Below are 25201 nucleotides of genomic sequence, written 5' to 3'. Positions count from 1 at the left end.
GCGTTTCAATGGTCAAATTCAGGTAGGTCCCTCCCGGTTACGTTCTGCTTGCTTCCGTTTAGTTCTTGAACGGTAAACAGTTTCCGTTGGAAGACAGAATGAGTACACACCAGGACGATGTTCAGTACCCAAATGTTGAACGTTACAGATATGCAACGAATAGAGCCGAGTCGATTCTTTATTATACGTCAGAGGCATGTTTGTTCCTCATAGCGTATTACTATCTGAAAATTCCAAAACGTTGGGTCTTGCTTAACGCACCCCAGTTTGATGACAATATTTTGTGGCTTTTTTCCCTTTGTGACGCTCTACACATGATATAACCAGGGGGTTTTCACTACGCCGATGTTTTGCAACAGAAAACGTTTACTACTAACGGAAAAAGTTTTGCAACGAAAACGATCGTTTCTATTATACAATGCACGTAGTTCCTGGCCTATTACGTTCCGTTTGCTCGGATTACTTGCGTTTGGTTCTTAAATGGTTTCCGTTGCAAGACGTAATGAATCCATCCCTGGGCCCAGTTTCCCCGGTTTGACGGCATTGTCAGGAATAAACTTGCACCCAGTCCTTCACTTTACGTGGGTTCATTAAAATACCACTAGAGGGTGCTAAAATATAACTTAATAAGAGCCGGAAAAATAGGAAGCCATAGGAATTTTATGGCAATATAAAAAAAATGACAATTATATAACCGTAGGTCAAAGAACATTCTGGGCAACATATTGTTTGTTTACACATGTAACGTGAGAAGGTCAAGATTGAAATATTTAATGTTCAGTGTGAGATTGTGATGCATCTTTGATCCATACAACACAAACAACTCAGTCAATTTTATTTCTCAAGAATCCCCAAATAATGATTTGCACATGTTAAAATAAATACATTGATATTTAACATTTTTGAAAACAGACAATTACCCCAATACCTTTCATTACTTATTTAAATTTGTGTCAATACAGAAACAAGCACATATACGCAAACCAATTCTACAGACCAGAGGTCATTCATAGTGCTATCTATTGAATTTGGTCACCTACACTAAGTACATATACAGTACACCCCCCCTCATTTTTTAAAACTAGGAAAGTCATTTAAGAACAAATTCTTATTTACAATGACTGCCTACCCTAACCTGGGCGACACTGGGCCAATTGTGAGCAGCCCTATGGGACTCCCAATCACGGCCGGTTGTGATACAGCCTGGACTCGAACCAGGTTCTGTAGTTGCGCCTCTAGCACTGCCTTAGACTGCTGCGCCACTCGGGAGCCCAATAGTTCAATTTTTTCTCCTACAGTGTCAGATGACAAAATCTTTAATAAATAACTGCTGTTAAATTCTAAGAACATTATGCTTCTCCAATGATCTTCCCAAACGTGGTTTTAGTTAGTTGAACTGGGTCAGTACTAGAAAGGTACATTCATTCACGGTCCACATAAGTAAAGAAACCTTGAAATAATCTTATCAAAATGCTCTTAACGCTGTAAAAATGTGCATAGTTAGATAAATTAGCAGAGATAAAGTCTTACAGTTTATTTGGACTTCAGGGTATTCTACCTGCTATTCCCTTGAATGTAAAGCTGACGAGACAACACTTATTCCCTTTCATTGTTGCTGCAGTTATAGAAAGCGGACATTTTCATGATTCACATTCAATACTCTCCAACTGCCAAACGTCAACACAGAGGACAGAGGCCAGTCAACATAAAGGTATTTAATTATTCCTTGGCTTCAGCATGTCCTCTACATAGTAGTACTATAAAACACATTCTAAAAAGTTGTGCCATTCTTTGTATAAACTGACATGAAACTACCATTTTCATAGGGCATTTGTTTCCAGTAGTCCATGAGAAATCACAGTGTGGGGGGACAAACTGATGACATGGATTGTTTCCTAATAGGCACATCTGCTGATACAATACAATGACCAAGGCACTGTTATGACACCATTTTATGCATTCCATCTGAAAAGGTTAAGGACATTTTCTGGATGTCAAGATGTATTTGTGCACAAGATAAGAATAAGATAGCTAACCATCTTCAAAACACAGCCACAGTGTTCTAAACAGATAGCATAGTGCACATAAAGCCCTGGAATAAATATGCCATTAAGCAGATTTCAATAAACAAGTCAAGTTAGAGCAGAGAAACATCTTGATTCAAAGCAACAATGTCAGTGTCTTGGTCTCAGTGTGAAGGAAGAAGACTCCCAAGCCAGGCCTCTGGACTCAAGGCCCGTGTATCCACAAAGTGTCTCAGAGTAGGAGATCTGAACTAGGATCAGTTTTGCCTTTCAGTTCGTAATGAATAAGATTGCATGGACAGATCCTAGATCAACACTCCTACTCTGAGATGGTATGTGAGTTCAGGGCCTATATTCACAAAGCATCTTATAATGGTTCTGCTTTCCAGAAATTGTATTATTATTAGTCCATCTGATCCAGCAATAGTGTTGTTTTACTCAACATTGAAAAACAATGCTTGTAGTCCTCCCAAGCCCGAGGGCGCTGTCAGAACTCAGGCATCTTATCGTCATACTGTGGTGGTGGCGTGATGGGTTCAATGGTCACCTTCACATCAGTAGGGTTGTGGACTTTAAAACGGAAGTCCTTCAGATGGAGTTTCTCTGACTTGATTCTGCGTACCCTGAGCGGCCGTAGTATCCGGCTAGCCCGACTGCTGCTGCGGGTGGGGGGGTTGGCTGCAGCGGCGGGGGTGGGCTGGGGATCCAGGGCCAGAGTAGTGGGAGGAACATCCTCTGAAGTGACTGCTCTTGGTCCCTCCCCCTCGTTTTCCACAGCACTGATGAGGTCTTCGTAGGAAGGCAGCTGGGAGGTGCTGTGGCGTAAGTTGCTCTGGCGTATGGGGTACTGGCCACTGGTGACCGCCTCCTCATAACTGGGCACGTCGTAGGCTGGTGCTGGCTCCCCTGCACTACAAAAGAATGTACAAGGACGGCGGTTTAAAATAAGCAACATTTTAGCCATCATTTACATTTCATGTTTTTTTTAAGGATACTAGAAAAGCCTAAAATAGCTAAGTACTGCTTCTTAACTGATCATAATCACAAAAACATATATTGCCAGAACAATAAGAGCTTTTGTAATGATATGTTTCTGCTATTGTTGTAAACGTCACGAAACCTCACTAGCCACACCGGCCAGTAGTGGTAATAAGTGCACAGCGTTCAATGTTTCTTTTTCTTTTTTCCTCTAATGGACTTTTATTCCTTAATTACTAGTGGTATGTACTGGTATGACATTTGGTGCTAGTTTTGAGAGTACAAAACATTAAGGACACCTGCTCTTTACATGACACAGACTGACCAAGTGAATTTGGTGAAAGCTATGATCCCTTATTGATGTCACTTGTTAAATCCACTTCAATCAGTGTAGATGAAGGGGAGGAGACAGGTTAAATAAGGATTTTTAAGCCTTGAGACAATTGAGATATGGATTGTGTATGTGTGTCATTCGGAGGGTGAGTGGGCAAGACAACTCAATATTAGGAATGTTTTGTACACGCAGTGTAGATAAACTGGTGCTTTAACATCTATCAATCAAAAGGGAGGCATGTTGCAGGCATCATCCTAGAAACTAGGTTATATGGGTTAATAGTGAAAACGAAGCCTCTTTGAACCCCTTCTTGGATGATTAAAATAAGTCACTGTTAGTGATTATCTAAATTGTTTAAAGCACTCACATCTCTCCTGCCTCCCCAGCCACATGGTCCACAAAGGGGACCTGTGTCTCCTGTCCTCTTTGGCTCCCCCTCCTCTTGTTCCTCACCCCCAGGTAGATGGACAGCAGCAGCATGGCCACCCCCGCCCCCACCAGCACATAGGCTATTGATGAGGTCTTCGCTGTTTCCCTGTCCTTCTCTCCATCCCCAGCATGGTCCACTGGTACAATAACACTGAAGTTGCCCGGAGGCTTGGTTGTCCGGGGAGCATCCCCGGGCACCACAGTCCACACGATCATGACGATGCCCAGGGCTATGAGCCCCACCCCCAAGGCACACAGAGCATATGAGGAGCCAGACCGGCTGCCCCCATAGCCGGAGCTGTCTGGACCGCCACTGGAACACATCACCTCCCCACGTGGACCCACCAGAAGTGTTACACAATCAGATACAGCAGACTGGGTAGAGGAGGCTCAAGGGATGAACCGTAGACCTAACCTGCAATGTGGGAGAGAGGAAAGTTGTTTTCACATTAAGGAGCAGGAATGTAGCAGCACAATAAAACTGGCAAAGGCTCAGACTAGCTGAAATCAGATGACAATGAACAACTTCCTGGAATAGACACAATGTGGCTGGGAAGGGGGCCAAAGCCAGAGAAGTTCATGGAGGGTTACATTAAGCTGTGTTTTAGTTATTCACAAATATATTTTACATGATAAAGAGCCACTGGAATAGTGCCAATCAAAGAGAGCTGAATTAATCATGTGAATGAGCCAATCATTGACCAAAAAGCACCAGGAAATAATGTAGGCCTATACTATTGTAGTGAAGTTCGAAGAAATCTTCCTCAAAACTACAAAGTCCAAATTAAAGGCTAGCCCTGTGATTTGAAATCCATTCAAATGTATTGTTGGAGGTAGTGTGCATGGCAACTTAATATATACCATGGTAATTTATCATTGTCCTGTCTTTAAATACTTCACTTTGTGAATGTGTTGGTATTTCGAGTGACAATATATTACCCAAACAATGTCCTGAACATTTCTTTGTGGGTCTAGCCCTCCTAAATCATGCTAAACCAACACTACACTTTGCTCAGGCTGTGTTGAGGTTGTATTACTATAGTATAACCAACAGAAGATTCTAAACTGCTGGCACTTCCATTTGTTTCTTTTCCGTTTACAACTAGAGCATCTCACATTGTAATTGTCAGGAAGAGCATTTCACAGTGTAAATGGTAGATATTCACAAAATGACTGTCTCATAGTGATAACTCCATATCATGCTATGAGTCACTTAACATGGATTCAGCAAACACTGACAGTACTTATTCCTTTTAGCTCCTAATGCAGCAAAGGGCCCCTAAACAAAAACACACAGAAATCTGTCACTCTCGGATGGATCTCTAGCTGGCCGACCATACCAAGACAACAACTTGTACTGGGAGTCTGCTGTGTCTGCATGTAATACCACTTTGGCCTAAGTGTGTAACCTACAGCCTATGAAGTGTGCATGAATTTCTCATGAAGCATATATTTTGGGTTCCCGAGTGGCGCAGCAGTCTAAGGCACTGCATCTCAGTGCTAGAGGCGTCACTACAGACCCTGGTTCGAGTCCAGTCTGTATCACAACCGGCCATGATTGGGAGTCCCATAGGGCGGTGCACAATTAGCCCAACGTCGTCCGGGTTTGGCCGCCATTGTAAATAAGAATTTGTTCTTAACTTAAGAATTTGTTCTTTAACCTAGTTAAATAAAGGTTAAATAAAATAAATAAATATTCCTGATATGCAATGTTTGGTGATAAGTGTATTCAACATAAATCATTGAATGCATAACTGTCTAAAATACATGTATGCCATTCACACGTACCTGTCAGCTAATATATTAAATGGTTTGACTTGTTGGATCACTAGAAGAGATGCTTCAGGTGGAAATAAAAGACCGGTGGTGAAAAGTGTTAACAGCTTTGCAGTGCAGGTCTTAATATGCACTGAAGACACACTATCCAACAAAACATTAATGTGAAGGATGGCAGTTGAAGGCATGCACTGCACCTATCACATTAGCACAGACAAGTATTGACATGAACGTTATGGTACAGTGAAGCATCAGAATGAATGTATGAAAAAGCCTCCTATAGCAACAATGTGCTTGGTGTGCTTTCAAGGTGACAAGCAATCACATTACACTAAAGTAGCCTTTAAAGTTTGGGTCGTGACGCACGGACCTGTTAATGGTGGGTAGCGATGTGTCAGAGTAAATGTATAATTATTTAATTACTAATCATTAATTACTGGAAGTGATTTGGCCAAGTGCATCTGCGCTCTCTGCTTAGCAGCGGTCTCTGCTCAGTTTGGCAGCTGCGTACCCGAGAGAGGGAGGTGCCTGTGTGCTTCGCGGTTCACCAGATATTTTTTCTGCAGTTTTCTTGAAGATCACGCCGCGACACATACAACGCAGCCGATGATGCGCTGTCTGCCACTCACTTGTCATTCCCACTCGCCATCACTCACCGTTGTTATCAAATGGACTCATGCTAGCCACAAGGTCTGACTGAGCTCAATTGTCATGAAACACATATACAGTGATGAGTTTCTCCCTCTTTCATACACATTTTAAAACGAGGAGCGCACACAATGTGTTTTGTGCGGGGAAGTGCATAGTAATGAGTCTCTCAAAAGGAACAAATGAATAAAACGATATGTCCTGACCAAACATCCACAGCATGGTGGTAAACCCAGGGAGTTCTTTCAGAAAAGGGCAGAATGCTTCAGGAAACAGTGCTTCTGACAGTGGAAAAGTCAGCTAGCAAGGCATTGTTGTCATTTTATAACAGGTAATAAGCAGAAATAAGAGAGTACTAACTCTCATAGTAATAGATGGGAGTTTCTCTTTCAAGCAATCCCCTGGCCTTGTACACAGCTAATAGATAACGTTCACCAAAGCAAGCTAGCTACTGATAGTGCAATCCTAGTAACAGTACAGAAGATGAAAAATGTTCAGGCCTACTGTAGGCTGAAAGAAAGTCTAGGTTGGAACTGTTGCTGTTAGAACACATGTAATAATTTTGTATTCTTAACTGGAATAAACTGATTGAAGCAAGATGCTGTTTGAGGCAAACACACTCACACAGTTCTGGGTTGCTCATCTCCAGCAGGAAATAGTCTCCTGTCTGACTGAGAAAGCAGTAGATGTTCTGGTCCAGTTTGGCACAACATACCTATGCAAGTCAGGGTTCTCAACTCTAGCGTACTTAAACAAGTACACAAATAGACTCAATTCTGAGCATGACCTCAGTGTTGCACTGTCAAAAACAGAGCCCAAATAGACATGAAGACTTCAACCAGCCACACACCTCTCATTGGGATTGTGTGTTTTCTGGTCTACATCTGTGTGATGTGATAAATCAGTTTATTCCAGTTCAGAATGAAAATTATTTATTGTATTTTAACAGCAACAGTTCCAACCTAGACAGATATGTAAGAGTTTTTTTTAATGGGGAAAATAAACATGAATACATATTTCATTTCATTGTTATTGTCTATATTGCATTTGTTTTAGGCATAAATAAGGGTAATGAAATGTACTGATATTTATGTATAGTTGCATATTTTCCTAAGCTTGGGTCCCAGGAAAACACAGAATTTCTCATTTGGGTGCCAGGCTGGAAAAAGTTTAAGAACCCCTGCACTAAAGTCAGGTGCTCTACAACAAATACAGACGTTGCAAAAAGTGCAGTCATCGTGCAAGATTCTGTACAACAACAGACTCAATGAGAATATTCTATTATGCCAAGCCAGAGTCCCCTGTTTCAAGGCACTTAAACAGTAAGTTAGCGTGTGGCACAAATCAACAACAACAAATTCTCACGTACACAGTTTCCAGCAGGTATAAAAGGTGCAGTGAAATGCTTACGTGCTAGCTCCAACCCTGCAGTATAATAATAATCAAGTCAAAATTAAAACAAATAAAAAGTCATTACAGGAAGGTAGTATGCATAGTAATACAACTGATATGTACACAATAGGATATACACAGAGGATACAAAACATTAAGAACACCTGCTCGTTCCATGACAGGCTGACCAGGTGAAAGCTATGATCCCTTATTGATGTCACTTGTTAAATGCACTTCAAAATCAGTGTAGATGAAGGGGAGGAGACAGGTTAAAGAAGGATTTTTAAGCCTCGAGAAATTGAGAAATGGCACTTACATTTTTTGCCATTCCGAGGGTGAGTGGGCAAGACAAAAAATGTAAGTGCCTTTGAACGGGGTCATGAAATTGTCAGCCAGGGATAACTGTTAATTAACATAAAAACATTTAGCATCTCCTGGCTTCCTACAAGCCACTGATGCAGACCTTTGGAACCTCTACATTTTAAATAAGTCTAATAAATCCATGTAATATAGCCTACACCATCACAATAAATCCATTATTTATTTTAGACAAGTCTAAAGAAACATATGTAGAAAATGTAGTCTATTTCAGGAGAACAGAATAGCATAGTCTGAGTTGTCCTTATGTTAGGTCCTGATGTGGCCATGCCATATGGCTGTGGGCTAAACTAGTTCATTTAGCAGACAAGATTTGCTTTGAATTCCGTGGCATTATTTTATATTATTCTATAGTATGAAGAATATATCTGAACATAGCTGAGTAAAATAGAAAGGCTATTTTCTCCAAACGGTTTGAGGGAGTGCACCCATGCGGCTATTCTGCGCTGAGCGTTTAACAAAGAAACAGGTACTCTTACACTATATGCTTAGAGTTTATGTAACTTTAGTTGTGATGTTGGGCTATATGTTTTGATTTTAATACATTCTAAGGCTGCATGATGCGACTAATGATGATTTGAAAAAGTTGCATGAAAAAGGCATAAGCTCTGCTTTGTTTTTGCACAGGCTGTACACACTTCAGTCTCATTCAACATTTGACAAGAACTTGATAATGCCTCGAATTTCCCGACTGCATCCCCTTTGTGTAGCCGTAATGCCCCCTAAAAAAATCCATGCCTTTTGCAGCCAGTGGCCGTTGTGCCCTTGGGCTGAATATAATCATTATAATTCCCAACTCCCTGCTGCATGCCGAATCACCTCTCCTTCACGTGTTCGGGTCTTTCGCACAGGCTACAAGTGAAGACAGACACACCGGGGACGCAACTGAGCGTGTCCTTATTCAATTTCGAGCCGCATATGGAAGATATTGGAAGAACTGTCCACATTTACTTTGTCAGCCAACAAGATAAGTAGGCCTAATGAACAGCAAAAGCACTAGCCTACAGTATGTCAATCTACCATCTCCCATAGTGCAAAAGTTGACCTATTCTATGCAATAAATAAATATTCCAAAACATAGTCTGGGACAGTTGTGGGATGCAATAGATCCCAAATGAATACAACCACTAGCGTCAAAAAACCTGTTTTAAGCAATGAGCTTGATGCAACAGATCAGAACATTTAGCTTAAAATGTTGATAAACTATTAGGCTATTTCTTCACATAAGCGCAGCAATACACACAGGGCAGTAGGCTATAAGCGCGAATGTTCCATTAGCAGGAAAACACCATTCTCAAAAGGGACCACAATTGCAATTACGTATGTAATGCTTTTATTATAAAGGTGCATTTTTATGGTGAAAATTATCTTCCCTTAACTTGAAACTCACGCGCTGCGTATGTATGCCAGTTAGGCTCTAGTCTACACCCGTTGTAAAGTGGATTAATGGGCTTCATTTTAAAAAGTTATTTGGCCACTTTAGTTGTGATACAAACCTTATCAAAACATATAGGCCTACGGGCTAGGCTACATGAGGTGCATGAGTTGAAAAAGGTGGCAAAAAAAAAAAAAAGCATGCACTGTTTCTTGCCTTAAGCTGGGCATCATTCACAAGTGATCCGCTAATATTGTCACCCATCAGACTATTCTTGATTTAATTGTGTTTTTACATATACTAAATAATGTGTGTGAAGTTTTTTTTGATTGGGAATGGACCATTATCATGCACTCATCTCAAAATAAGGGCAACACGTAAATAGCGAATGGAGGACGCTTTTCCTGTGGTTCATTTTCATGCCAGCCAGGTAGGTAGGCTTTACTGTTGTAAAGAGAAGCAATGTGTTTAATATTAGGAAAGTTGAGAAATATAGTTGGCCTAGCTGACGGGATCCTCTTTTTAAGAGGCCATCACTCTTTTTTCTCACGCAATTGCATAGCCTATAGAAATGTTGCGCAACATGAGCTCACGAAGTGCTTGATTAGATTTTCGATTACATTTGCATTGATGTCAGAGTGATTAGAGTGACAATAGAGTGCTGAGTACCAGGTAGTTAACAAGTTTGGTAGGCTACTAATGACCATCAGCAGCATCGGAGCTTGGAGAAGCCTAATTACCGTGACTAAACAGTCATGTGGAGTTTGACTACCTTTATGACTCATGGCCGCCGGTGTGGCGGTAATGCTGTTATGGTGACCATATTACCGGTTTGTATCAAGAACTGCAACGCTGCTGGGTTTTTCATGCTCAACAGTTTCCTGTGTGTATCAAGAACAGTCCACCACACAGATGACATCCCGCCAACTCTGGGAATCGTTGGAGTCAACATGGGCCAGCATCCTTGTGGAACGCTTTTGACACATTGTAGAGTCTATGGACCGAGGCTGTTCTGAGGGCAAAATATTATGAATGCTTTCCTAATATTTGGTATTCTCAGTGTACATCCAAGCTTAGAGCACAACATCCCTCTACCTTGATACAAATGTAATGTTATGTCACAACACTGACTGTAATAAGATGTCACAACACTGAAGGTAATGTCAGATTTAAGGTAATGCCATTCGTTCAGTCTTTTTGTTCTGTATCTATGGACGCGACCTAGTTGTTTGCTCTAAATGTTCCATTGCCATAGCTTAGAAAATTCCAGAAAATGGTGTCATGGCTTTAGAAGCTTCTGATAATCTAATTGACATCATTTGAGTCAATTGGAAGTGTACCTTTGGATGTATTTCAAGGCCTCCCTTCAAGCTCAGTGCCTCTTTGCTTGACATCATGGGAAAATCTAAAGAAATCAGCCAAGACATCAGATTTTTTTTTGTAGACCTCCACAAGTATGGTTCATCCTTGGAAGCTATTTCCAAATGCCTGAAGGTACCAAGTTCATCTGTACAAAGAATAGTACGCAAGTATAAACACCATGGGACCACGCAGCCATCATACCGCTCAGGAAGGAGACGTGTTCTGTCTCCTAGAGATGAACATACTTTGGTGTGAAAAGTGCAAATCAATCCCAGAACAACAGCAAAGGACCTTGTGAAGATGCTGGAGGAAACTGGTACAAAAGTATCTATATCCACAGTAAAACGAGTTCTATAATCGACATAACCTGAAATGCAGCTCAGCAAGGAAGAAGCCACAACTCCAAAACAGCCATAAAAAAGGCAGACTACGGTTTGCAACTGCACATGGGGACAAAGATTGTACTTTTTGGAGATCAAATCAAAATCAAAATCAAATCAAATTTTATTAGCCATGTACCAACATGGTTAGCAGGATGTTAATGCGAGGTGTAGCAATGCTGTGCTTCTAGTTCCGACAATGCAAGAATAACCAACAAAGTAAATCAATAACCTAACAATCCAGACAACTGACACTACCCTGTGTATCCACCACAACCAACACCTGTAGTACAAAGACGACTGTGGCCATGTAAACATAAAAGTGGACTCACCATGAGAGTGTGAGTGGGGCGTGTAACCCAGAAACGCAGAGGCTGAGACGTGCGAGAGTCTGTGAAGTGAGAGTACGAAAGGCATATAGTAAGTGAGAAGTAGGAAGAATCGTCTTGACGAATGCAAGTACTGCCTAAGACGCGTAAAGGGAGTAAATAACGCCAGTGGCCATCTATGAGCTCTATACTGCGTCTAAGATCTGGAACCTACACAAGTGGTGTAGGATTCCACCAGCACTCCAATTCTCTCCAACGTGTGCAACAACAGTGGAGCGTCCCCGAGGTTGCAAAGTATGCAGCCTACTACGCATCGCACATCCGAAGACAGAAGGAGCCCCGGCACGCACTATGCCGCGCGACTAACTCAGTGCGTGATTAAATCAGGCCTATATGGCGCCAACCGCATCTAGGAAGAGCATGCGCTCTCCATCTTCTCTCCGTGTCCCTGCCTTATAGGAAGTGAGCACAAATAACCACTAGCACGGCGTTACCTGCGCGCGCGCAATGAGTGCATCCAAATACATGTCCCACGCCCGGGCATCTCGGCTATTCCGTCGAGACCCTTAACTGTAATACAGCTCGAAATTACGGCGGAGTGCTTGGAACCAGTGTGCCCTGGTTGTTGTCCCCTGACGTGATCTGTGATGGCCAGAAACGAGTTGTCACTGTGCCCGGGTTGCCCCGCTGCGAACCGAGGGCACGGCCGTGGCACCCGTTAGCCGCGGCCACCCGGAGCCGAGGCGCAGTCCACAAAAAAGGCGGACTCGCCAGATACACTGCACAACACCGCAAGTGAGCGCGCTCCAGGAGAGAGAGACCACAACTCTATATGCCAGTATATGTGGGCGTGAATGCTAGAGACTGTGCAAGCAGTGCACCGCAACCATGTCCTGCACCGACATAGCCCACCACTGTGAATGCGGCCAGCGCGCGGGACAGGTGCACGTGCAGCTCCCAGTGAGAGCATTCTGTAGAAGTGGTGTGAGACAAACCGTAAAATCGGTTCTATACACCAGAGCTCCCCTCGAAAGTGGTGATATGAGAGAGGCCGCATGGCTAGCCAGCGCTGTATCACTTCACGTGCGAGCAAGCTCGGCTTATACGGGTTGTGCGAAGGATAGAAGCATTGCAGTCTCATAACGTCAGCTGACCTCCGACAGGACCGAGAGAACTACTCTAGACAACATTCTCCAACCCTTCCCACCAACTACTGACCAGTGACCGACTCGTGTGTGATAGGGCGGGTGACGTCCCCTTGCGCTGTTTTCCCTATGAAAGTCTACAATAATTAGACGAGAGTCGAGTAGTCTCTCCTTGTCTTATTCCTGATCTGTCGATCTTGAGTGTGAGGTTATTTATACTCGTGGACCATACCGCGACCACCACCGCGGCTATACCACCACCCGCTGGCACCCGGTGCACCACATCGCGTCCGTATTAACACGGAACAACCTGAAGTAAGCGAAACACGGTCTCGGGTCACTAAACGGTTGTATAGCGGGGAGTGGTAATCAAGCCACCACCTGTTGTGTCATCCGCAACTTGATGAATGAGTTGGAAGGCGTGCATGCGCCACCCAGTCGTGTAGGAACCCAGGGAGTACAGGAGAGGGCTCCCAGAACGCACCAAATGTGGGCCCCAGGTGAGGGAATCCAGCCCCGGGGTGGAGATTTGTTCCTAGCCAGCCCTCCCAGCCCAACCAATCATACAAGTATGTTCACATCCTTCCTCCTTACTCGTCCCCGTAAACGCCGTGCAGCACCCTAGTGAAAGTGCTAACCCGAGGATCAGAAAGTCCCAGAGCCCAGTGCACGGGCGAGAGTGACCAATAGCTCCGCCGACCAAGCAGCGGGTCAGGCCGGATGTGCCGGAAGAACCCAGCGGGAGTCGCCCCACCCTAATGTGCCGAGAGATGTGGAGTGCGACAGAAATCTGGGCGTCAAGACCAAAAACGAAGCAGGAACAAACGTGCCCAACAACGGTACTTGGTGTTAAATGCTGAGCTGTAATCGTGAACAGCATTCTCACATGGGTATCCTCTTTGCGAGGGTATGGGCAGTGTCAGTGTGGTTGCGATTGCGTCGTCTGTGGACCTATTGGGTGGTAAGCAAATTGGAGTGGGTCTAGGGTGTCCGGTAGGTGGGAGAGGTATAGTTAAGTCCTGTGCATCTCAAAGCACTTCATGATGACGGAAGTGAGTGCTACGGGGGGTAGTCGTTTAGCTGATTACCTTAGCTTTCTTGGGAACAGGAACAATGGTGCCTCTTGAAGCATGTGGAACAGCAGACTGGGATAAGATTGATTGAATATGTCGTAAACACACCAGCCAGCTGGTCTGCGCATGCTCTGAGGACGCGGCTGGGAATGCCGTCTGGGCCTGCAGCCTTGCGAGGGTTAACACGTTTAAATTTACTCACCTCGGCTGCAGTAAGGAGAGCCCGCAGGTTTTGGTAGGGGCCGTGTCAGTGGCACTGTATTGTCCTCAAAGCGGGCAAAAAAGTTGTTTAGCCTGTCTGGGAGCAAGACATCCTGTCCGCGACGGGGCTGTTTTCTTTTGTAATCCGTGATTGACTGTAGACCCTGCACATACCTCTTGTGTCTGAGCTGTTGAATTGCGACTCGATTTTGTCTCTGTACTGGGACTTAGCCTGTTTGATTGCCTTGCGGAGAGAATAGCTACACTGTTTGTATTCGGTCATGCTTCCGGTCACCTTGCCCTGGTTAAAAGCAGTGGTTCGCGCTTTCAGTTTCACCGGAATGCTGCCGTCAATCCACGTTTCTGGTTTGGGAATGTTTTAATCGTTGCTGTGGGTACGACATCGTCAATGCACTTCCTAATGAACTCGCTCACCGAATCAGCATATTCGTCCATATTGTTGTTGGACGCAATGCGGAACATATTCCAATCCGCGTGATCAAGCAGTCTTGAAGAGTGGAATCAGATTGTCGGACCAGCGTTGAACAGACCTGAGCCGGGAGCTTGTTGTTAGTTTCTGTTTGTAGGCTGGAATCAACAAATGGAGTCGTGGTCAGCTTTTCCGAAAGGGGGCGGGGAGGGCCTTATATGCGTCGCGGAAATTAGTATAACAATGATCTAGGGTTTTTCCAGCCCTGGTAGCACAATCGATATGCTGATAGAATTTAGGGAGTTTTGTTTTTAGATTAGCCTTGTTAAAATCCCCAGCTACGGTGAATGCAGCCTCAGGGTGTGTGGTTTCCAGTTTACAAAGAGTCAGATAAAGTTCGTTCAGGGCCATCGATGTGTCTGCTTGGGGGAATATATACGGCTGTGATTATGATTGAAGAGAATTCCCTTGGTAGATAATGCGGTCGACATTTTATTGTGAGGAGTTCTAGATCAGGTGAACAGAATGACTTGAGTTCCTGTGTGTTGTTATGATGATCACACCACGTCTCGTTAATCATAAGGCATACCCCCCGCCCCTCTTCTTACCAGAAAGATGTTTGTTCTGTCGGCGCGATGCATGAAGAAACCAGCTGGCGCACCGACTCCGTTAGCGTCTCTTGAGTTAGCCATGTTTCCGTGAAGCAGAGCACGTTGCAATCCCTGATGTCTCTCTGGAATGCTACCCGTGCTCGGATTCATCAACCTTATTGTCAAGAGACTGGACATTGGCGAGTAGTATGCTAGGGAGTGGAGCGCGATGTGCCCGTCTCCGAAGCCTGCCAGGAGACCGCCTCGTTTGCCCCTTTTACGGCGTCGCACAGGGTCGCCGGCTGGGATCAGATCCATTGTATTGGGTGGAAGGCAACAACTGGATCCGTTTCGGGAAAGTCATATTCCTGGTAGAACGATGATGAGTTGACGTTAATCGTATATTCAGTAGTCTCCCGACTGTATGTAATGAAACCTAAGATTACCTGGGGTACCGATGTAAGAAATAACACATAAAAAAACAAAATACTGCATATTTTCCAAGGAACGCGAAGCGAGGCGGCCATCTCGTTTCGGCGCCGGATGTCACTACCATATGTCCTCTGGTCTGATGAAACAAAATAGAACTGTTTGCCTGATCCAATGACCATACATTATTTGGAGGAAAAAAGAGAGAGGCCTTGTAAGCCGAGAAGAACAACATCCACCAACCTCGTGAACACAGGCAGAAGGTGGAGTGAGCAGCTCATAGTTGTGGGGTGCTTTGCTGCAGGAGAGGCCTGGTGCACTTCACAAAATAGATGGCATCATCAGGAGGAAATTATGTGGATATATATATACGGAAAAGCACCCCCCCAATCTCAATACAGCAGTCAGGAAGTTAAAGCTTGGTCGCAAATGGGTCTTCCAAATGGACAATGATCCCAAGCATACTTCCAAAGTTGTGACAAAATGGCTTAAGGACAACAAAGTCAAGGTATTGGAGCGGCCATCACAACGCCCTGACCTCAAATCCTATAGAAAGTTTGTGGGCAGAACTGAAAAAGCGTGTGCGAGCAAGGAGGCCCACAAACCTGACTCAGTTACACCAGGAGGAATGGGCCAAAATTCACCCAACTTATTGTGGGAAGCTTGTGGAAGGCTACCCGAAACATTTGAACCAAGTTAAACAATTTAAAGGCAATGCTACCAAATACTAATTGAGTGTATGTAAACTTCTGACCCACTGGGAATGTGATGAAAGAAATAAAAGCTGAAATAAACCATTCTCTCTACTATTATTCTGACATTTCACGTTCTTAAAATAAAGTGGTGATCCTAACTGACCTAAGACAGGGAATTTTTACTGTGATTAAATGTCAGGAATTGTGAAAAACTGAGTTTAAATGTATTTGGCTAAGGTGTATGTAAACTTCCAACTTCAACTGTATGTATGTATGTATGTATGTATGTATGTATGTATGTATGTATGTATGTATGTATGTATGTACGTACGTAAGATGCTGATTCATGATTTGACTGGCTGAGAAAAGCTGCCTACCTGTCTGTCTCTTCCCGACACATTCATTACTATTGGACAGCTGGAGATCGAATTTGAATATTTAAACAATGTTGCAAATGTCGGAGAGACAGACAGCAAGGTTTATACAAATCTAAGCTGTTGAAAATTAAATGTTAGTCTAAAAGAAATGTGAGAATTTCTATAGTGGAAATCAAGTTTATAAAACTGCCTGGCTGGGCTGATGAGACAGTGGACTGCGCAGTCAGATGGAACAGGGTAAATAGGCATTTTAACATCATAGATTTAGCCAGTGGTATCTTGTGGAATAGACAGAGGCTGGAATGCAGTTTTAACCAATCAGAATAACACCCAACTACAATGGAAATGGGACCTTAGAGTGAACATGTTTTAGAGGCTACAACTAGACAGAGACTCAAATCCCACACAGTTCAAACTAGACCGATTAATCGGAATGGCCGATTAATTAGGGCCGATTTCAAGTTTTCATAACAATCGGAAATCGGTATTTTTGGATACCGATTTTTTTTACACCTTTATTTAACTAGGCAAGTCAGTTAAGAACACATTCTTATTTTCACTGACGGCCTAGGAACGGTGGGTTAACTGCCTTGTTCAGGGGCAGAACGACAGATTTTTACCATGTCAGCTCGGGGATTCACTCTTGCAACCTTGCAGTTAACTAGTCTAACGCCTGCCTGTTACGCAAATGCAGTAAGAAGCCATGGTAAGTTGCTAGCTAGCATTAAACTTATCTTATAAAAAACAATCAATCATAATCACTAGTTATCATGGTTGATGATATTACTAATTTATCTAGCGTGTCCTGCGATGCATATAATCGATGCGGAGCGCATTCGCGGATAAAGGACTGTCGTTGCTCCAACGTGTACCTAACCATAAACATCAATGCCTTTCTTAAACTCAATACACAGAAGTATATATTTTTAAACCTGCATATTTAGCTAAAAGAAATGCAGGTTAGCAGGCAATATTAACCAGGTGAAATTGTGTCACTTCTCTTGCATTCATTGCACGCAGAGTCAGGGTATATGCGATAATAATAGTTTTGTTTTCGAAATGATCGTTTCCGGATTCGACCATATTAATGACCAAAGGCTCGTATTTCTGTGTGTTATTATGTTATAATTAAGTCTATGATTTGATAGAGCAGTCTGACTGAGCGATGGTAGGCACCAGCAGGCTCGTAAGTATTCATTCAAACAGCACTTTCGTGCGTTTTGCCAGCAGCTCTCGCTGTGCTTCAAGCATTGAGCTGTTTATGACTTCAAGCCTATCAACTCCCGAGATTAGGCTGGTGTAACCGATGTGAAATGGCTAGCTAGTTAGCGGGGTGCGCGCTAATAGCYTTTCAAACGTCACTCGCTCTGAGACTTGGAGTAGTTGTTCCCCTTGCTCTGCATGGGTAACGCTGCTTTGAGGGTGGCTGTTGTCGATGTGTTCCTCGTTCGAGCCCAGGTAGGAGCGAGGAGAGGGACGGAAGCTATACTGTTACACTGGCAATACTAAAGTCCCTATAAGAACATCCAATAGTCAAAGGTATATGGAATACAAATGGTATAGAGAGAAATAGTCCTATAAATACTATATTAACTACAACCTAAAACCTCTTACCTTGGAATATTGAAGTCTCATGTTAAAAGGAACCACCAGCTTTCATATGTTCTCATGTTCTGAGCAAGGAACTTAAACGTTAGCTTTTTTACATGGCACATATTGCACTTTAACTTTCTTCTCCAACACTTTGTTTTTGCATTATTTAAACCAAATTGTTTAAACCAACCAGTTTTATTATTTATTTGAGGCTAAATAGATTTTTATTGATGTATTATGTTAAGTTAAAATAAGTGTTCATTCGGTATTATTGTAATTGTCATTATTACAAATAAATTAAAAAATATAAATATATAAAAATAAAAAAACGGCCGATTAATCGGTATCGGCTTTTTTTGGTCCTCCAATAAATCGGTATCGGCGTTGAAAAATCATAATCGGTCGACCTCTAGTTCAAACTCGTTAGAAAACAGTATTCTGATCAATGTACACAAAAAATACTTTACATGTTGAGGTAATTGATGTTTCCTATTGTGTAAATGGTAACAGGGTTTGCATGTTTAAGTCATCTGACCTCTTGGCTCGTGTCACAGTCCCATGGGAATCCAGACTAAGCTGATTCCAGAGGTGACAGATGATAAATGACCTCTTATGACCACACAGAATGACTGAAAGAGAGAAATAGAAGAAAAGGACAGGAAACATTGAGCAAACAAAACAATGAACCATTTGGTTGAGTAATTGTTTTTTGAAGCCCTGGTTCTTCAACAAAAATAGGCATATAGCCTACAGTGCCTTCGGAAACTATTCACATTCCTTGACTTTTTCCAGATTTTGTTGTGTTACAGCCTGAATTTAGGCTGTAAATTGTCACTGGGATGTTTTGTCACTGGCACACACACAATACTCCATAATGTCAAAGTGGAATTATGACATTTCAATTTTTATTAAAAAAAATAGTAATTAGATTAAACTGAAATGTCTTGAATCAATAAGTATTCAACCCCTTTGTTACGGCAAGCCTAACTAAGTTCAGGAGTAAAAATGTGCCTCAGAAGTCACATAGTAAGTTGCATGGACTCACTTTGTGCAATAATAGTGTTTCACATGATTTTTGAATGACTACATCTTCTCTGTACCCCACACATATAATTATCCCTCAGCCGAGCAGTGCATTTCAAACACAGATTCAACCACAAAGACCAGGGAGGATTTCCAATGCCTCGCAAAGGGCACCTATTGGTAGATGGGTAAAAAAAGAAGAAGCTGACATTGAATATCCCTTTGAGCACAGTGAAGTTATTAATTACTTTGGAAGGTGTGTCAATATATCCAGTCACTACAAAGATACAGGCGTCTTTCCTAACTCAGTTGCCGGAGGGGATGGAAACCGCTCAGGGATTTCACCATGAGGCCAATGGTAACTTTAGAACAGTTACAGAGATTAACTTTTTAGGGATAGGGGGCAGCATTTTCACTTTAGATGAATAGCGTGCCCAGAGTGAACTGCCCCCTACTCTGTCCCAGATGCTAATATATGCATATTATTAGTACTATTGGATATAAAACACTCTGAAGTTTCTAAAACTATTTTAATGATGTCTGTGAGTATAACAGAACTCATATGGCAGGCAAAAACCTGAGAAAAAATCCAAACAGGAAGTGAGAATTCTGAGGCTGGTCGATTTTCAACTCATCGCCTATTGAAATCCCAGTGGGATTCTGTTTGCACTTTCTACGCCTTACACTAGATGTCAACAGTCTGTAGAACGTTGAATGAAGCTTCTACTGTGATGTTGAGCCGGATGGGAGCTGTTTGAGTCAGTGGTCTGGCAGAGTGCCAGGTCCTGGTCACGCGCATTCCACATGATATCGACTTACGTTTCATTACTTCTATAGACACAAAGGAATTCTCCGGTTGGAACGTTATTGAATATTTATGATAACAACATCCTAAAGATTGATTCTCTCCTTAGTTTGACAAGTTTATTCGACCTGCAATATAACTTTTTGAAGTTTTCGTCTGACGTTCGCCTGGATCTGCGCAAGCGTTTGGATATGTGTACTAAACGTGCTAACGAAAGTAGCTACTTGGACATAAATAATGGACATTATCGAACAAAACAACAATTTATTATGGAACTAGGATTCCTGGGAGTGCATTCTGATGAAGATCATCAAAGGGAATATTTATGATGTAATTTCGTATTTCTGTTGACTCCAACATGGCGGAGAAATGTTATTTCTATCTGAGCGCCGTCTCAGATTATTGCATAGTGTGCTTTTTCCGTAAAGTTTTTTTTAAACCTGACACAGCGGTTGCATTAAGAACAAGTGTATCTTTAATTCTATGTAAAACATGTATCTTTCGTCAAGGTTTATGATGAGTATTTACTGTTTTTTGATGTGGCTCTCTGCAATTTCTCCAGATATTTTGGAGGCATTTCTGAACATGGCGCCAATGTAAACTGAGATTTTTTTATATAAATATGCACATTATCGAACAAAACATACATGTGTTGTGTAACATGATGTGCTATGAGTGTCATCTGATGAAGATTATCAAAGGTTAGTGATTCATTTTATCTCTATTTCTGCTTTTTGTGACTCCTATCTGGCTGGGAAAATGGCTGTGTGTTTTTTGGACTTGGCGGTGATCTAACATAATCGTATGTTGTGTTTTCGCTGTAAAACATTTTTTTAAATCGGACACGATGGGTAGATTAACAAGATGTATATCTTTCATTTGCTGTATTGGACTTGTTAATGTGTGAAAGTTACATATTTCTCAAAAATATTTTTGAATTTCCCGCGCTGCCTTTTCAGCGGAATGTTGTCAGGGGTTCCGCTAGCGGAACGGTTAATGGCTGTCATAGGAGAAAACTGAGGATGGATCAACAACATTGTAGTTACTCCGCAATACTATGCTAATTGACAGAGTGAAAAGAAGGAAATAAAAATATTCCAAAACATGCATCCTGTTTGCAACAAGGCACTTTTTATTTAAACTTAATTTAACTAGGCAAGTCAGTTAAGAACAAATTCTTATTTACAATGACGGCCTAGGAACAGTGGGTTAACTGCCTTGTTCAGGGGCAGAACGACAGATTTTTACCTTGTTAGCTCGGGGATTTGATCTAGCAACTTTTCGGTTAATGGCCCAATGCTCTAACCACTAGGCGACCTTACAGTAATAATAATAATAATAATGTAAAACATTTCTCTAAGCAATTCACTTTTTGTCCTGAATAGAAACATATGTTTGAGGCAAATCCAATAAAACACATTACTGAGTACCACTCTTCATATTTTCAAGCATAGCAGTGGCTGCATCATGTTATGGTCCCGTGTGGCTCAGTTGGTAGAGCATGGCGCTTGCAACGCCAGGGTTGTGGGTTCATTCCCCACGGGGGAACCAGGATGAATATGTATGAACTTTCCAATTTGTAAGTCGCTCTGGACAAGAGCGTCTGCTAAATGACTTAAATGTAAATGTAAATGTTATGGGTATGCTTGTAATCGTTAAGGTCTGGGAAGTTTTTCAGAATAAAAAGCTAAGCACAGGCAAAATCCTTGAGGAAAACCTGGTTGTCTGCTTTCTACCAGACATTGGTAGATTAATTCACCTTTCAGCAGGACAATAACCTAAAACACGAGGCCAAATCTACACTGGAGTTGCTTACCAAGAAGACAGTGAATGTTCCTATGTGGTGAGTTACATACAGTTGACTTAAATCTGCTTGAAAACCAATGGCAAGACTCGAAAATGGTTGTCTAGCAGTAATCAACAACCAATTTGATAGAGTATTGAAAATAAAACACATATCTAATTTACATAAGTACTCACATGTCCGAGTCAATATAGGTTAGAATACCCTTTGGCATTGATTACAGCTGTGAGTCTTTCTGGGTAAGTCTCTAAGAGCTTTACACACCTGGATTGTACATTATTTGCCCATTTATACTTTCTAAATTATTTAACCTTTCAGTGATACCCATCCCGGATCCGGGATCCTCCTCATCAAAACAGCTGACTAGCATAGCCTAGCCTAACGGGACAGGGATATCATATAATATAATTTTCATGAAATCACAAGTCCAATACAGCAAATGAAAGATAAACATCTTGTGAATCCAGCCATCGTTTCCGATTTTTTTAATGTTTTACAGCGAAAACACAATATGTATTTATATTAGCTAACCACAATAGCAAAAGACTCAACCGCATATTTTCACCATGTTTCTACCGCATAGGTAGCTATCACAAAACRGACCAAATAGAGATAWAATTAGTCACTAACCAAGAAACWACTTRATCAGATGACAGTCTTATAACATGTTATACAATACATTTATGTTTTGTTCGAAAATGTGCATATTTGAGGTATAAATCATAGTTTTACATTGCAGCTACCATCAAAAATATCACCAAAGCAGCCAGAATAATTAGAGAGCAGCGTGAAATACATAAATACTCATCATAAAACATTTATGAAAAATACTTGGTGTACAGCAAATGAAAGATAAACATCTTGTGAATCCAGCGAATATTTCCGATTTTTTAAGTGTTTTACAGCGAAAACACAATATATTTCTATTAGCTCACTACAGTAGCCAAACACACAACGCAATTTACTCCCCGCCAAAATAGCTTGCACAAAACCGACAGAATAGAGATAAAATGAATCACTAACCATGAACAAATTCATCAGATGACAGTCTTATAACATCATGTTATACAATACAATTATGTTTTGTTCGAAAATGTGCATATTTAGAGCTACAAATCCTGATTATACATTGTGAATACGTAGCATCGATTCACCAGAATCTCCAGAGATATTTTGGACACTCACCTAATCTGACCAAAGAACTCATCATAAACGTTACATAAAAATACTTGTTGTATGGCAAATGAAAGACACACTGGTTCTTAATGCAACCGCTGTGTTAGATTTTTTAAAATAACTTTACCATAACATACAGCTTGCGTTATTGCGAGACAGCGCTCACCAAAACGGCGGAGAATAGGACTCAACATTTTACACAGAAATACGAAATAACATCATAAATGTTTTCTTACTTTTGTTGAGCTTCCATCAGAATGTTGTACAAGGAGTCCATGGTCCAGAATAAATCGTTGTTTGGTTTTAGAATGTCCATTTCTTGTGTCGAATTCGCGCCACAATGCTAGCCAATGTTACTAACATTCCCACCCTCTCTTGGCGCAAAGAACGGAAAACTCCAAAAGTCCCAATAAACGTTGAATAAACTGATGAAACTCGGTTGAAAAAACCTACTTTATGATGTTTTTCTAATATGTATCAAATAAAATCAGAGCCGGAGATATTCGCCGTGTAAACCGAACGCTTTTCAGAAGGCAATGTCGAGGTCCTTCTCGCGCCTTGGAAAACTGACAAAATGGCTGACCTGCCACTCCAAAAGCTCTTGTTCGACCTCAGATCAAGCTAGACACCCCATTCCACCTTCCACTGCCTGTTGACATCTAGTGGAAGGCGTATGAAGTGCATGTATATCGATAAATATAAGCCAGTTGAATAGGCAGGCCCTGACACAGAGCCCCATTTTCAGAATTTTCACTTCCTGTCTGGAAGTTTGCTGCCAAATGAGTTATGTTTTACTCACAGATATAATTCAAACAGTTTTAGAAACTTGAGAGTGTTCTCTATCCAATAGTAATAATAATATGCATATTGTATTATCTAGAATAGAGTACGAGGCCGTTTAAATTGGGCACGATTTTTTCCAAAGTGAAAACAGCGTTTTAAGCTCTACCAAATTGGTTGTTGATCATTGCTAGACAACCATTTTCAAATCTTGCCATAGATTTTGAAGCAGATTTTTCAAGCCCTTTGAACAGGGTATGGTAGTAGGTGCCAGGCGCACCGGTTTGTCTCAAGAACTGCAACACTGCTGGGTTTGATGGTCAACAGCTTACTGTGTGTTTCAAGAATGGTCCACCATCCAAAGGACATCAAGCAAACTTCACACAACCGTGGGAAGCATTGGAGTCAACATTATCCAGCTTTCTACACCTTGAGTCCATGCCTAATGTTACTCCTTAGTCCAAGGACCTTGCATGTTCTGTTTAAAGGGCGAATTGGCTCTGGAAGACAAAACAGCCAGATCCTCCATCTCAACATGAATTGATTCTCAATTGTGGTAAAGTTCTAGAAACATAAATCCATTTACTTCCATATCACATCAAAATAATTTCACAAATGCAAAACACACACACTTACTGTACATGGTTTAAGCCATTTTTAACAGTTGCAGCCGACAGTATTTTTCAGTGACACCTTTGTGGAGTCTCGTCTTCCGTATACACACGTGTTCGGAGATGCAGATAGCTAATTAGCACAGCTAGTCCACCATCTTCCATTCGATTTCTTTAAACAAGCGCTGTAACATGGAAATATGGCCTTGTGGAAACCCTATCCCTATAAGAAAGGTGTGTATCAATTGAACTTAAAAATATATATATATTTCTCGCTGATATGAAAAATAAGGTCCTTATGGTTCCAAAACCATACCTTAAACAATGCGTGTTAATGTTCAGACCGAGCGTTGCGCCTCCTAACAAAACCTTACAGAAGACGCCTTTTCCAATGACTCTTACTTTATGAAAAATGTAATCTAACAGACTCATTAAGGGCTAGCTTCTAAGGAGCATTTACACGATTTTACAGGCTGTGTATATACCAATTAACTGTATTACATCATGATTAAATCAGACTACTACCAACTTAATGTAGCAATTTGACTACAATTCTCCGTCCCGAATCCCAATACAATGTATCGCTGCCAGCCATTTAGCGAAGGTGTTTGTAGTGGGGAGGAACTGAAATCATGTTAAACTCTGTGGCATTAGATCACTTGTAACTCTTGACATCTTGCCATAAGAACTGTGATTTTGTGTTATCAGATAACAGTCTAATACTTCACAGAGAATATAATAAAGTTAGTCTGAACACTGCTCAAACTGTCAAGGTGATTTGCAATTTGAGACGGCCTTACCTTAGTCTTTCCAGCCGTGAACGCCCAATGACTTCCCTCCCAATCGAATACCTGATGTATCGCAGGTGTCTTCAAAATTATGATATTGCTACCCCAATATCCAGAATGTAATCCTGCTATTTACACAATCTGAAATATGTATTAACGTGTGTATTTCCCCCGATGGTAGTCTCTATAGAATTCAGGGAATATGTTAGACAGGAACTTTGTCCAACTTCCCCCCTGTTGTAAAGCGTTAACTCTTTGCTCCTTGGTCATAGAGCA

At 41.7% G+C, this 25201-nt stretch overlaps 1 protein-coding gene across 2 annotated transcripts; it reads right to left on the bottom strand.

Annotated features, from left to right (window-relative positions):
• Positions 1 to 818: 818 nt before the first annotated feature.
• Positions 819 to 25201, bottom strand: LOC111969911 (transmembrane protein 51). Of its 2 annotated transcripts, none has more exons than XM_023996296.2 (3): positions 24938 to 25201; positions 3704 to 4180; positions 819 to 2935 (listed from the first exon to the last, which is right to left on the bottom strand). In XM_023996296.2, exons 2-3 carry the CDS (start codon positions 4087 to 4089, stop codon positions 2512 to 2514), a joined length of 810 nt encoding a protein of 269 aa, XP_023852064.1. In that variant the 5' UTR covers positions 4090 to 4180; positions 24938 to 25201; the 3' UTR covers positions 819 to 2511. The 2 variants fall into 2 exon arrangements, with proteins under 2 accessions (XP_023852064.1, XP_023852072.1); XM_023996304.2 differs by lacking the exon at positions 24938 to 25201 and adding an exon at positions 24163 to 24888.

This window comes from Salvelinus sp. IW2-2015, linkage group LG1 (genome assembly GCF_002910315.2).
Source record: "Salvelinus sp. IW2-2015 linkage group LG1, ASM291031v2, whole genome shotgun sequence".
NCBI classification, from domain to species: domain Eukaryota; kingdom Metazoa; phylum Chordata; class Actinopteri; order Salmoniformes; family Salmonidae; genus Salvelinus; species Salvelinus sp. IW2-2015.
The sequence above is the reverse complement of the archived record's forward strand: the minus strand, read 5'-3'. Positions and strand labels throughout refer to the sequence as shown.